The sequence below is a fragment of the Hyposmocoma kahamanoa genome, unplaced genomic scaffold, assembly GCF_003589595.1.
Source record: "Hyposmocoma kahamanoa isolate Upper Pololo Valley unplaced genomic scaffold, ASM358959v1 192, whole genome shotgun sequence".
Classification (NCBI taxonomy): Eukaryota; Metazoa; Arthropoda; class Insecta; order Lepidoptera; family Cosmopterigidae; genus Hyposmocoma; species Hyposmocoma kahamanoa.
In genome coordinates this window covers 4,605,491-4,619,918 of record NW_020653719.1, presented here as the reverse complement: position 1 = coordinate 4,619,918, position 14,428 = coordinate 4,605,491, and the positions used below count along the sequence as shown (strand labels likewise).

At 35.7% G+C, this 14,428-nt stretch overlaps 1 protein-coding gene across 1 annotated transcript in view; it reads right to left on the bottom strand.

The window, feature by feature from the left end:
• Positions 1–11: 11 nt before the first annotated feature.
• LOC113226659 (zinc finger FYVE domain-containing protein 26 homolog) overlaps positions 12–14,428 on the bottom strand; it is a 44,353-nt gene continuing 29,936 nt past the window's right edge. The window contains exons 11-18 of the mRNA XM_026459380.1: positions 10,620–11,044; positions 9,182–9,652; positions 5,130–5,358; positions 3,792–3,955; positions 3,281–3,417; positions 1,719–1,853; positions 952–1,078; positions 12–531 (exon numbers count right to left, since the gene is read on the bottom strand). Of these exons, the coding sequence (XP_026315165.1) occupies positions 364–531; positions 952–1,078; positions 1,719–1,853; positions 3,281–3,417; positions 3,792–3,955; positions 5,130–5,358; positions 9,182–9,652; positions 10,620–11,044 (1,856 nt within the window). The 3' untranslated portion in view covers positions 12–363. The remainder of the gene's footprint in view (positions 532–951; positions 1,079–1,718; positions 1,854–3,280; positions 3,418–3,791; positions 3,956–5,129; positions 5,359–9,181; positions 9,653–10,619; positions 11,045–14,428) is intronic.

The window sequence follows — 14,428 nt, the reverse complement described above, 5'->3', positions numbered from 1 at the left end:
AATACTGGATACTGATAAAGTTTATAAATGAGTATGATTCAAGTATAGGTATTTACAATTTCTTTATATTCAGTCACTTTTTTAACATCCAAAATGAATTTGTCTCCTTAAAATAACTTTTTATTGCACATTTAAAAAGTCCGCATTATCATATTTTTCTTAAGTTTCTCCAAACGTCCATACAAAAATCTTACATGTCCAAATAATTTATTATTTTTCTTCAAAGAGCTGAGAAAATAAGCGCAAACAACTTTAGAAATGCGGCAATAGTATTACTTGACAAGACAGCAATATTGGAAAAATATAGACTAGACAAGACAATTTCATTACTTTCACTGCACTCACACAAAGAAGAGAACTATGCTACAAAACATTCTTAGAAGTAAGCCTTTTAAGACAGGCACTGCGCACTTGTTCGTTGGCGAGGCGTTCGGCCTCTTGCAGCACACGTCGCAAGTCGTTAGTTCTTTCGTGGCGCGCTGCGAGGATGTACGCGCTGCTTACGTTACGGCATACTAGGTACGACGAGATCTAGCCCACAAAAATTATAAATCAGTAATTTATACGCAACAAGTTTCCAGCAGGTATTTGTAATTGCTACAAAATATAACCAGAATTTTTAACCGATTTGAAAAAAGCGAGTTCTGAATTAGATTTTCTTTTTTGTACGTATGTTACGCGATTATTCCGACAATTGTCAACCAATTTCGATAATTATTTTATTGTTGGAGAGGGGGTACCTCAATGGTGCCTCAATTGGAGACCCATTCAAATTTGATGAAAATATTCCACATTTAAGCGTGGTAAATTAGGGATGAATCCAGTTTACTCAACTTCACCCGCATTCCGTTCATCAATTTCAATAAAATTAGCAAATAGATATGATTTCACAAACTTTTCATGTCGGTTATTATTATAAAAGTTATAATTATTTAAATGTTATAAACCGACCTTGATAGCAATGCTGTGAATGTCGCCAATGAGTAGTTCAGCCTGTTCATCATGCAGCTGGCCATGTGATTCGCACCGCGCAACTATGGCGCTCACGCCTGACTCTAATACTTGATCACTCATTAAACTGAAATGTGGAAAATTATCGTAAGAAAAAAAGAAAGAACTAAACTTTGAAATAAGGGATGTTTTTGAAATTTTTTGATCGTCTGCGGTCGTGTTTGACGCGTTTGTCACATAATCTACGTGTTTGATGGAAATATCGACTGACGGCGTGTTTGACAAACAAAACTTCAGTTGTCAACTATCTGTTCACCTTGCTACATTCCGTATAGTCATCTAATTCTATAAGCAATATTACTTTTAACAAATTATCGTGGGTATATTCTTCTCTTCATTTTAGCTATATTCTAGACCAATGTCTATTTCTTTTTTCTTAATAAATTGATAAGAGATAAGACTGACAATACATGCTAGAGTTAATGCCAAAAGCGCTGTATCTATTATTCTTACTCATTGCACAAATCACAGAGCAATATGACTCATTGTATTAACTATATAGTACGGTACGTACGACCGTAGAAAGAGATGACGAAGTGTGAACTACGTGCAAGTTTGTCAAACTTGTTTGATGGTTTATTTGATCGTTTGCGACATTGTTTGAAGAAAATATGAAGTTTGAAGGATAAATTTGATAAATTATTTGATCGTTTACGGGGCGCTTTAGTTAGTCTTCCATTGTAAACAATGAACTAAAATTAAGATACCTAGCAGCAGTTTCTTTGGAGGCTCTGATACACTTGGCTAGTGTCTTGACTTCCCTAAACCTGTCTACTTGCACCAAATATCGCGCCACATGCCTGTAAATGTTCATCGAATCCAACTTGTGTTCTGTTATTATCCTGTAAATAGAAAGGAAGAACACGTTATTGGCACATCTCCAATCCAAATCTAAAGCCAAGTTTTCCAAAGTGGTTCTGACGGACCCCTCGGGGCCCATGGGATGATCCAAGAGGTCTGTGAAATGTAAAAAATGTTCCCACGGCGCGGACGAAACCGATCATGAACAAGTTTAATTGTAATTAATTAACCTTGGTTATTTATTTATCATTTATTGCACAGGAAATCACAAATCACATTAGGTAAAAAGGAAAACACAAACAAAAGGTACTACTTATTTCTAAAATAAATTTCTTCCTGCAGACCTAAATACAGGACACAATAACGGGTTTACGTGCATAAGAAACAAAAGCCATGTATAGATTTTAAGACTTTCGTGGTTATTCACTAAATGATTATCACTAGTATCAGGTTTCATACCGTGGTAAGAAACCTGATACTAGTGATAATCAAAAGCCATGTAATAAATAAAAAGAAACAGTATCAATAACACGAACTGAAATATATGAATTTCTTTTCATAATTATTTAATTGAGTTCCGATATTTTTACTCAAATATTGTGCTTATAATTCTAACAGCATTATTCTTCATTGATTTGTAGGTAATTCTTGCACAAAAGAAATCAATTTGGAGGAATTACATTAGGTTTTTTTTTACACTCTTTATGTAGTTTTTTTATTAAAAAATTAAATGTGCCTTTACCACCATCTCACCTGATGGAAAGTGACGTTGGAAAATGCACACCTAAACAATGTCTATTCACTCTCGCCTTCAAAAGGCCCAAGTTATACCCCGTTCAGGGAACAAGTGTGCAGCCAGGAAATTGTACTCCAAAGCCGTTCGTCATATAAATATAAACGTGGAAGCAAAATGCGCGCCCAGCGTTGCGCCGTGTACGGAAGCGCACACTCGCATAATTTCGCGATGCACTCGCGTTGAATTGCGATGGTCGTCCCACAAGCCTTTTATTATTATATGTATGTGTGCGTTCGTACAAGGCCCGCGGCGGGCGTGCACACATAATATAAGCCGTGCTATTGCGTATGAATAGAGTTACTATACTTGTCTTATCATTATACTATGATATTACTTTTATTTAATGCATACACTCATAACCCTGCACTAGGGAGTTTCTCTATTGCGTAAAGCCTGTATCGCGGGTGCCATGGACACACACATACACAAGCACAAATTACACCCAAACTCACGAGTCCAATAGGGCAACCGTTCGGCCTCTGTGGCAGTCAACTTAGTATGTGGCCCACTAACTAATAGTGAATTTGAATATGTCCCTTGTGAAAACTACTTGGTCAGCCTTGACCTCTTGATCTTAAGATATGAGATAGCCAGCAACAGTCCTAGGATGTGACTATGGCAAATCCTCATATTAGGATTTTTCAACCCAAGATTACAGTTATTATTACTCACTTGAAAGCCAGTTCGAATCCACCTTCGATAGTCTGTCCTGTTGCCAAAATAACTGCGACCAGTCTAATTTTATCTGTATTGGATCCAAACAATGTCAGAGGTCTGAAATCATTGGTTTCTGACTCCTTCCTTACATTCTGTAAATAGGATATAATATATTTTTATGTTTTCATGTGGGCTTGCCGTTTTAATCTGCTGTGCATCTAAACGGGTAAGTAAATTGATCCTAATTTTAGAGGAGAATGCAGGTTTTACGTACAGATTAATATGAAAAGTTCACCTCATTCTTGAGTTTTTAAGTACAAACAAATAAAATTATTTTGGTAATTTATATCATTTCTTTAATGCTTAAACCAAGTTAGATAAACTGTCTCTTGCCCTGTACAATTTGTAGAACTATGACGTCCCTGAGCAGTTTGTCACGACGGACTTGGGCACTTCCATCTGATGAGCTGTTTCTGTCTACTCTAACATTTAAATAAATGTAATATAACTGACACTTTCACATTACCTGCAGAGGTATAACTTCAATGAGAACTTTTTCGTTCAGCCGGCCGGCGGCCTCACAGGCTGCAAGGTACTTGGCCACTTCTATTTGCCGGGTCATTGTAGTCATTAGGTTATCGATAGTTGCTTTGTCGAGGTGGAAGTGTAAAGATTTCGGGTCGTTTACCTCTGAAAGGGTCATCAAATTTTATTGTATTGTATTATTTTTTATCTTGTATATGTTAAGGAACACATACATGATAAGAAATGGATCCATGTGTAATATTATGGCTGCTGGTCTTGGGAAATTGATCAGTCCGCCCGTGACAATTTCAGCATTCCTTGAAAACTATTAGAATCCTCCTCAGTGGCCAACGAAATATAAAAGTGAGATCCGGTTTTGACAAAATGCTGATAAATTAAATACGGCAGCGACAGCGTCGTCTTATCATGCGACTTATCATATTTTCTCTTTCTATGGCACAATGATAAAGAGAAAACATAAGGGTCCGCACTGGTGCCTCTCTGTATATTATTAACCTGAAGAGACACCACTATAGTGTCTTTTTTGAAGATGGAGTAAAATGGCAGTTCATCGTAACAGTAGAGCTGTTGGGAAAGAGTTCGTCCAGGGAAGGCAGTACCTTACCTATTTCTGCCGCCTAGCAGTATTGTGAGCATTACTGTGTTCCGGTTTCGGAAGGGTAAGGGTGAAATTACAGGCACATGGGTATTGTCAACTTATGTCGCGGGGTGACGGGCACAGAGGCAGTGCCCTTAAGATCTTTTTTTTTTCGATTTAAAACTCTGAGTGGCTCTGCAACTGGATATCAATGATATGGATCAATGGATAGGCGTGTAGGCCATAAATATTCTATGTTCTATCTATACTGAATATTGGTTATGTTTACGAAATAAATAGCCGAATTTGTTTCATTTGAATCATCCGGTTTGAATTGTCATTCTTTGTAAGTTCACACACACATATACTGCATTTAGAACTATGTCTATTAAAAATACAAAGAGAAGTCATATGTTACAATTTTTCAATACAAATAATTAAATCCGCCTGTTCTTGTTAAAATGTGTATCAATAAAAATTGATTTCGATACTAAAGTAGACCAATTGTCAAAATAACAATGAAGAAGGCAATTAGATATCATTAGAACGTCGTAACATTCACAATTCAGACATTTTTGGCAAAATTTGACCTTCTTTTACAATCTATCGATTAAATTGTCGACAAAAACTACATGACTATTTAAAATTTTATATCTACTGCAAATGTAATTTTACTCTGTCTTAAAAAAAGACAGACTATAGATTATGGAGCTTTTTCTAATGTTTTAAAACGGCACTCACTGTTAACAACAGGTACACACTGACTCAAATGATGCAAAGCAGCAGTCAAATGATGTTGTCGATTTTGTAGTGTCGCAAACGGTGTCGGCCCATGGGGTACAGGCCTCGAGTACAGTAGGGCGCATGTCGCAGACGCGCGAGCATGTTGGGAGCTACCGCATTGAAACGTGTATAAAGCGTCCAATTTTTTACTCATTTCTAATGTTCGACAGATGTGCATTATGTACTCCTGTAAATGACAAAGACTCTTTGAAACGAAGTTGTAGCTAAATAAATAAAAAGGAGTTACGTACGAATTGTGAGCCCGCAATTTTAGTGCACTGATTTAATTTATACAAACCTTTGAAGGGACACTGACGCATAAGCTCAACAGACCCTAGCAATACATTTGTCATAACAAATATACACCTCAAAAGTGTCTAGAGATCAAGCACATAACTGAAGATCAGATGATTTTATTAACACCAATGGATTTTGGTCAATTTTATTTTCAAATTCAAATTATAAAATTGACCAAAAAATGTCCATCGATGTAAAAAAAAAACCTGATTTTCATTAATTGGAAAAAACGTGTTTCATTCTTACACTTTTGATATACAGCGTGTCCCAAAATTCAACGATAACGGGCGCTGGAGGGTGGACCTGCGCATAACTACTTGAGGAAAAATAAGAAAAAAAATTTATATAATTTTTTTTTAAATTACGATAAAAAAATTGTTATTCTTCGAAAATTTACTCCCTTAATGATATTTTAAATCACCACGACCACAATTTTTCAGATATTTCTGATGTTTTTATTTTAACGGCCACCTAAGTAGTACTGCTGTCTACCACAACTCTTAAAATTCCCAAAATGCCTGCAATTTTACAAAAAAATCCATCAAAATATTTTTTTTCCTTGAAATTTTGAAATATTTTTACCTGCAGTCGACTTTCACTCATCGTTTTGTAAAAAAAAGTACGGACACCACTGCGGCAAGTATTTTTAAAAATTGACGCAACTAACCAAGATTCCAAAATGGTATAATACTTTAAGAGAACTAGGTGCAAAAAATATTGGTACCATTTCTAAGAAAGACTAAATTTCTTGATTATTGTTCTTATTCATAATAATCACTTTCACTATGTGCCGAAAAAAGATTATTTGATGCAATTTCTTGGAATTTCAATGGCACATGTGCGTAGTCGATACAATTTAGAAATTAGAGAGAGAAAGATAGCGAGAGATATACGTTAGAAAGAGATAGATAGATGCCCTTTGTTGAATAACAATAAAGCAGGTACTTAAAAAAAATGTTGCAAAAAATATTCGTACCATTTTTAAGAAAGACTGAAATTCTAAATTATTGTTCTTATTTATAGTAATCACTTTTACTATTTGCCGAAAATAGGTTTTTGTTGCTGAAAAATGTTGATCAAAACAAATGGTATTTCTTCATTTAATTTATTTATTGCAAAATTAACATTATAGTAAATGTTCAAATTGTTTGTTACCAGCATTAATACATGCACGACATCGCCTTAAAAATGATCGTTTTATCTGTCGTGCATATCTTCTACCGTTGATATGAGCCGCAGCTTGATTGACTTGATTGTTTTGCGTAAATCCTGTCTTTGAGACAACCCCAATAGAAGAAATCCAGATATTGGGATTTGTCTTGTCTCATCAGGTGCGGATTTTCATTGCTCCAACTATGTAAATTGTGAAGATTTAAATAGCCATCTTTCTTGCAGGTTGTTTCGTCCGACCATAGAACTTTGTCTAGGAACTGGGGATCTTCCCGGTGTTTTTGCAGCATCACACGGCAAAATGCGATCCGTAGTGGATAGTCCCGAGGCAATAACGTCTGCACTCGCCTATAGTGATATGGGTGGAGCTTGTGACGTTTCAGAATTCGATGTGCCGTACTTTTTGGGATTCCCGTAGCTGCTTCTATGGCACGTACTGAGGTAGTTGCATCAATGTTTATTTCATTGAGAACTTCTTCATCGCATTCCGATTTCGGTCTTCCAGCGTTTCTTCTGGCAGATGGAAAATGACCCTCCGAAAACGCTCGATGCACATTCAAAAATACTCGATAATCCGGGTATCTTTCAGTGTTTGGGTACCTTTCTCAATACAATCTGCTGGCAGCGTTAGCATTGCACCGACATTCTCCATAAATAAGGTGCATGTTAGCGTATTCCACCGGTGTGTATGGTAGCGGCATGATAAACGATAATCAGTTCAAAATACGCCAAAATTCCAACTCACAGTCCAAAGTGATGCCAGGTCAATTTAGTTTGCAGATCACTTAAATCCAGTCCAATAAGCCAAGCCAAAAGTCGTTAGTACGAGAGCTACGTCAATTGATTACGGAAAGGTGCGCAGTAAACAAAGGAGCAGAGCGTACTGACTTGCTGAGCACCGGAACTTCTCTACCTGCGTTATTGCTATTCAACAAAGGACATCTATCTATCTCTTTCTAACGTATATCTCTCGGTATTTTTCTCTCTCTCTAATTTCTAAATTGTATCGACTACGCACATGTGCCATTGAAATTCCAAGAAATTGCAACACATAACCTTTTTTCGGCACATAGTAAAAGTGATTATTATTAACAAGAACAATAATCAAGAATTTTAATCTTTCTTAGAAATGGTACCAATATTTTTGGCGCCTAGTTTTATTAAAGTATTATACCATTTTGGAATCTTGGTTAGTTGCGTCAATTTTTAAAAAAACATGCCGCAGTGGTGTCCATACTTTTTTTTTACAAAACGATGAGTGAAAGTCGACTGAAGGTAAAAATATTTCAAAATTTTAAGGAAAAAAAATATTTTGATGGATTTTTGTGTAAAACTGCAGGCATTCTAGGGTTTTTAAGAGTTGTGGTAGACAGCAGTACTACTTAGGTGGCCGTTAAAATTAAAACATCAGAAATATCTGAAAAAATGTGGTCGTGGTGATTCAAAATATCATTAAGGGACTAAATTTTCGAAGAATAACAATTTTTTTATCGTAATTGAAAAAAAAATGAGATAGATTTTTTTTCTTATTTTTCCTCAAGTAGTTATGCGCAGGTCCACCCTCCAGCGCCCGCTTATCGTCGAATTTTGGGACACGCTGTATGTATGTCAAATAAAAAGTAAATACACCTATATCCGTATGAATTCCTTATTGATAACGAGAAACACATTTGTACTCATTGAAATTAAAAAATGGTAGAAATCTATTTTATGTGAAAAACTCCCTTTGGTACCTTTGTATAAATGTGGTATAATCAACAACGCGTTGCGGCTTTTAAAATATAAATTAGATTCTGCCAATTATAGTAATAACGGCGCAACGTCCAACGTATGGTTAATTGTGAAAATATTTACATATCGCATTGCTATTACAGTAGTGTTGTACCTCAAATTATGTAAAATTCAAAATTATATCATCTCAGTAGGGCTAGTACGACAGGGCGACAGAGAGATACTTCTCACTCAAGTTGCGTCCTCTAGTCCTCTACAAAACATAACATTTGATTCTCTACACGTCAATAAAACCGTCGTTTGAATATTGTAAAAAACAATTAAAAGACAGTTACTTAGTTCAAAATGAGACAAACTTTTTGTGTTAGGTTAAGTTAGTTCTTACTTAGCCCTGTAGCACCGGGCTTAAGAATAAGCCTACGGTATCACCTGCCTATCATACAAGGCGACTAAAAGGTGACCTCGAGGTCGCGAACGCCCGGAGTGTGGGCTTTAGTAGTCCGTTAAAGCGACTCCGGGAAGACGGCAGAGTGTGATGGTTGCACTATGCCGTGCCGAACTTGCCAGAGACGACAAGAGCTAAGAGCTCGAGAGGAGCATATTAAAAAATATGAAATTATTTTTTCCCTTTTATTTTTAAATTATGTTTGGCAAGTAGGAAATTGTTTAGGTGTCTGTAATACACTTTAACCTACATATAGATAAATTGTGATAATCTTTCACGGGATGTGAGTAATTTGTTTTTTTATCGATTCTCAAAAATACACTATTGTAATACACTGATATGTTTTTATAATACTTGTAATACTCACCGACCACATTTCCAAAGTACCGTCCATGTCGGTCATAGCCTTCAGTAAATCATTAACTTTGTCTTTCTTCAAGCATTCCATGTAAACGGCTTCAGTGAACGTCTCTTTGTCGACTAAGTTATCATAACAGTACTTAATCACTTCTGTCATATTACTGTGTTTCATATAAAACGCTATATTTGCCACGTGAGATCCGTAATTGCTTAGGTAGTACACACATTGTTTATAGAAGAAAGGATCCAATCTTTTGTTTGTATGGTCTATTTTTGGTTCGTTGTGGTTGTTGTTTCTTCTCAATAAGCCTTGTGCTAAACTCTTCTTAGGTGGAACAGTGGCGGTTTGGAAGTCACTATAGTCGCCTTGTTTTATCTTCTTTACGCTGGCCAAAGTGTGCATTATGTTTAACGCCGGTTCGGCGATTGGGATCTTCTTTTTACTAGTGTTCATCGTTATTAGTTTTTCGTTTGTCGACTGAAATGATAATATATAATAAAATAATGTAGGCTAACCGTGTAATTTTTTTAACCCTGTATCGCGGGTGCCATGGACACACAGATAGACAACAATTGACTTTTATGTAGTTCACAATTTTGTTTGCCACCGTGATATTCATATATTTTTGTGAAATAACTCTACTAGTTTGTTCTAATTATTAATACAAAGATCGAACACAAAGAAAATTTTCTTCGCACCGACAGGACTCACAAATCTCTCACAAGATGTCGTTTACGGCGTTGAAAGCCGAAAAAATTCAGTACTAAGGTCAAACAAGACACATAGAATCAACGACACACACTGTGTTTCACTTATGTGCGGTTCCGGCACAACAATTCATTCAGTTGGTAGTCAAACATTCACGATGGTGGACGCAGATGCGGTCCTATTTGAAATTTAATTTACATCGGTGAGTAAAATCACCTTTCGCTATTTGACTAATTGTGTAAACATAAATTTAAAGTTTTACATAACAGATACAAGGAAACTGTCTCAGGAACCATTAAGTCTTTTTTATGACAACAATTTTGGCATAGTAAATTTTTTGGTCCTGCATGAGTTGTCCATAAAAATGAATAAAATTGATCAAATTTTTTTAGCGGTGATCGACTCAGTTTCATGAAGGAATGATTTCATTGTATGGGCCGAAATAATCAGAACAGCAGAAAGTGGTCAAATGTTGTTCATGCGAAATGAATAAAATTGATCATTCCGGCTGAGTGTTGCCATTTAAACCACTGGTTCTACGAATTTATACTAACTTTTAAATGTTGCCGTTCAACTTTTGTATTATATATTATTTATTTTGTATTATATATTATTTATTTTGTATTATATTATGTATTTATATACGTATTAACTTTAAAAGTTAATACGTATATAAATATATAATATAATATACAAAAAAATATATATTTTAGCAAAAAAAGAAAACAAAACTTACCTTCATTGTCTCAGCCTTGTTGAGCAATTGTTGGTTCACAGGATAGTTCATATCCTCGAGAATGCTAATGATCTCGTTTAAAAGCGGAGGGTTATTCCTTGGTCGTCCATCAGATTGCATGCTCGACATCGAACTTGATCTCTCAGAGTACCTCAAACTCTGCAATCGTCTATTTACATACATCGGTTCTGAAATTTCTTTTGCTTCCTTCCCATATTCACATTCCTCACCAACTTCTAAGCAAACATTTATAGTGTTTTTGAAACAATGTGCAAATTTCTCTCTGGCTTGTTGGAAGCATCCCGCCTTGAGGCACGTCTTTCCCCATGCAGCTAAAACACTGTTTCTGGGTAGACCAGATTTAGTAGCTATTTCAAGCGCTAATTCCCATTTCTCAGCTTCTAGAAGGGACCGGACTATTTGACCTGTGGATAGAAAATGGCAAAAGCATCAATCATGGCATCACTCTATAGGCTAAAGTAGTTACTTACATCTTTTTGTAGAAATCGGAGTTACTCTATTTTGATATTCAAGCCGCTTTAATAGCGACCTAATTCACAAGGAAGATGATTTAAAATATTTCTTAAAGCGTATCTGACGCGCAAAGCTGACGAATTGTGTAGCAGTCTAATGTTGTCACGTGATAATTTCGCACTAATATAGAAAGCTCGTTGTCTCATTCACAATAAGCGCCCAGTTACACGACGAGAAAGTTTTTAGGCGGCCGCCGTGCGTTAGCCGTCTGGCTATCACGCTTTCACGTACATTAATAGCGAGTCTGAATTTTATTTATTAAATATAACCGGGCGATAGTCGCACGGCCGCCGCGCAGACCAAAGACAAGCCTAATGGCGTGAAGTTGATATTTGTTTGCTCATTTAAGTTAAAACGTAAATGCTAAATGTATTTTGCGACAGCAGTCCGGTTTCTAAATACGTGCACGCGGTCGCGCGCACGATGAAATTCGTGTCAAATAAACGCGCCCCAAAATTTAGCACATTATGAATACAGCTCGGTAAAAAGTTACAAAAAGTAGCGCAAACCGGTGGACGGCAAGGTAGAGGGCAGCAAATTTATTATCGTACATTTTAAGTTATTTCAATTAACATAACGTATAAATTGCAATGTTCTGAGACCGACATCTGCATTCGAAGCGCATCTGCATTTCAAAGCATTGAAATTTATACTCTATTTCAATTTAATAGCACAAATTGTAGATTGACAAATTTAATATCCTCTGACTTGCCGTTCGCCGGTTTGCACTGGCTCTAAATCGTAACTTTCCCACCTGAAAACGTTATTTTCTATTAATGGAACAACTGTGTCATTGATTTGAATGATAAGTGGAAAATATTCTACTTATAAGTGCAAAAGTACTTGTTTACGACGTTGTTTTATATTCATGAACTTAAAAAGTTTTATTGTGTCCTTTCAAACGTTATAGAGTATAACGTATACTGCCCTCATTGTCATAACCATCGCATTTGCATTTCAGTAACCTTCAAGATATTGGGACCTAAAGTTTAATCGTCGTCATCACTTAGAAACTACCGTCTACCGTCCCATTGCTTTACTACCAGTGCTATCAAAAATATTGGAGCGAATAATTTATAATAGTATTTATGGATTTTTAGAAAAATCTGGAACATTAAAACCAGAACAGTATGGCTTCCAGAAAAATAAATCTACAAATCATGCAATAATTGATTTACTAACAATTGTATCGGATAGTATCAATAAAAGGGAAGCAGTATCTACAATCTTCATGGACATGACGAAAGCATTTGACTTTGTGTCACATAAGTTACTATTAGACAAAATATATGACTACGGATTGAGAGGACCAGCACATGATCTAATAAAATCATACCTAGAGAATCGCCAACAAGAGACCCATATTACATACATGGACAAAAACACGGAGAAAGTAGCCAAATCAAATATTAGAACTGTAGAGCGCGGTATACCGCAGGGCAGTATTTTAGGGCCACTATTATTTATTCTCTATATTAACGACTTGCCAGACCATGTTCAACAAAAGATGATACTTTTTGCTACGATTCCTCTGTGGTTGTGAGATGCACTAATATTGATGAATATGAATCAACTTTAAATGATGCACTAAGTGACACTATAAAATGGCTACATTTAAATAATCTCGTAGTAAATTTGGACAAGACTAAGTTTATGTAATTCTACATGCCACAATCACGACCAAAAAATTTAACTATAACCTACAATGCACAAAATGTAGCTCAGGTTGATGAAACAAATTTTCTTGGGCCTTACTCTTGATAATCACTTGAGCTGGAAGTCACATATAAATAAGTTAAATACTAAACTTAGTAAATACGTATACGTCCTGAAAAATCTGACGAGAATAACGTCACAAAAAACTGCTCTTTGTGCTTATCACGCCTATGTAGTCTCTAGTTTGCGATATGGTCTGCTGCTTTGGGGGAACGCTGCTGCAACACATATTACACCACTGTTTAAAACCCAGAAGAAATGTGTCAGGGCTATGTTTGGTGTGGGCCAGCGAGAAAGCTGTGTACCCTATTTTAGAAAACTAAAGATTTTAAAGATTTTAACCCTACCATCTATGTATATTTACGAGGCCTGTGTTTATATAAAACAAAATCCCGGCAACTTTAATCTAGTGAAAACCAGACATCCCAGGAAAACAACGGACCACACAAACATTTTACAATAGAACGATGTTTACATTGGCACCTAAATTATTTAATAAAATACCAGATGCAGTTAAAGAACTAAATTGTAGGCAATTTAAAATAAAATTACATAATTTGTTAGTTACACAATGCTACTACAATATAAATGATTTTTTAATAGATAACATAAAATGTAAAATTTAACCACTGTGCGTGATTGAAATAAGAATTGTGTAAAATATTCGCATGCCAAGTTTTGGTGAAATGTACGATCTAATAATAATATACTATAACACCATTGTAAACTACATTTTTCAGCGAATAAATATCTTGTATTCTTGTATTCTTGTCAATTACGCTGATTTTGCTTAACAATGAAAGTGAATATCGAGTTCTTAGGTTTTCGCGATTGTTACACATAGGAAATGAAACTATTTTTCCAGTTTGGTTTGTTTGAAAAAACAAATATACGCGATTTAAATCCGGAAAAAAGTTTCATTTCCTAAATGAAAGTGGAACTAAATAATGTAAAGAGACCCTTAACAAAGCCGAAATATACGCATAGATTGCTGGGGAACAATATTTATTTGTAGGTATAATAAAGCGGCTGTTTTTTTAGGACACGCAACGTGTAGCGTACAACAGAGTGGATGAGTGTGTGTGTTCAATCCGCGCGCGTTCAGTGTCGTAGTAGTTTAGTAATAATAATATACGTTTATTTTCTCCACAAACATAACTGTTGTTATAAGAAGCATATAATAAAAATATTGTTTTACATTATGTTTGTAAAAGACTGAAACCTAAAGTAAGCGTAAGCTTGTAATATAGGATGCCAGGGGCCTTACCGTGAACTCTTGTTACGATTCACTTTAGGAATCCCGCTTTTTTGTCGTTACGAACCTATACTGAATTGTAATAAGAGTTCATGGTAAGACCCCTGGTCTCTCACCTCGGATAACAAGACTAACAAAATGTTGAGAAAACACAAAATATATAAAATATAAGGTAACTATTTTTAACTTTATCAGCTAAACTATAGCATAGTGTGTGACTGAGTGTGTGTGTGTCTGTCTGTCTGTCTCTCTCTCTCTGTGTGTGTGTGTGTGTGTGTGTGTGTGTGTGTGTGTGTGTGTGTGT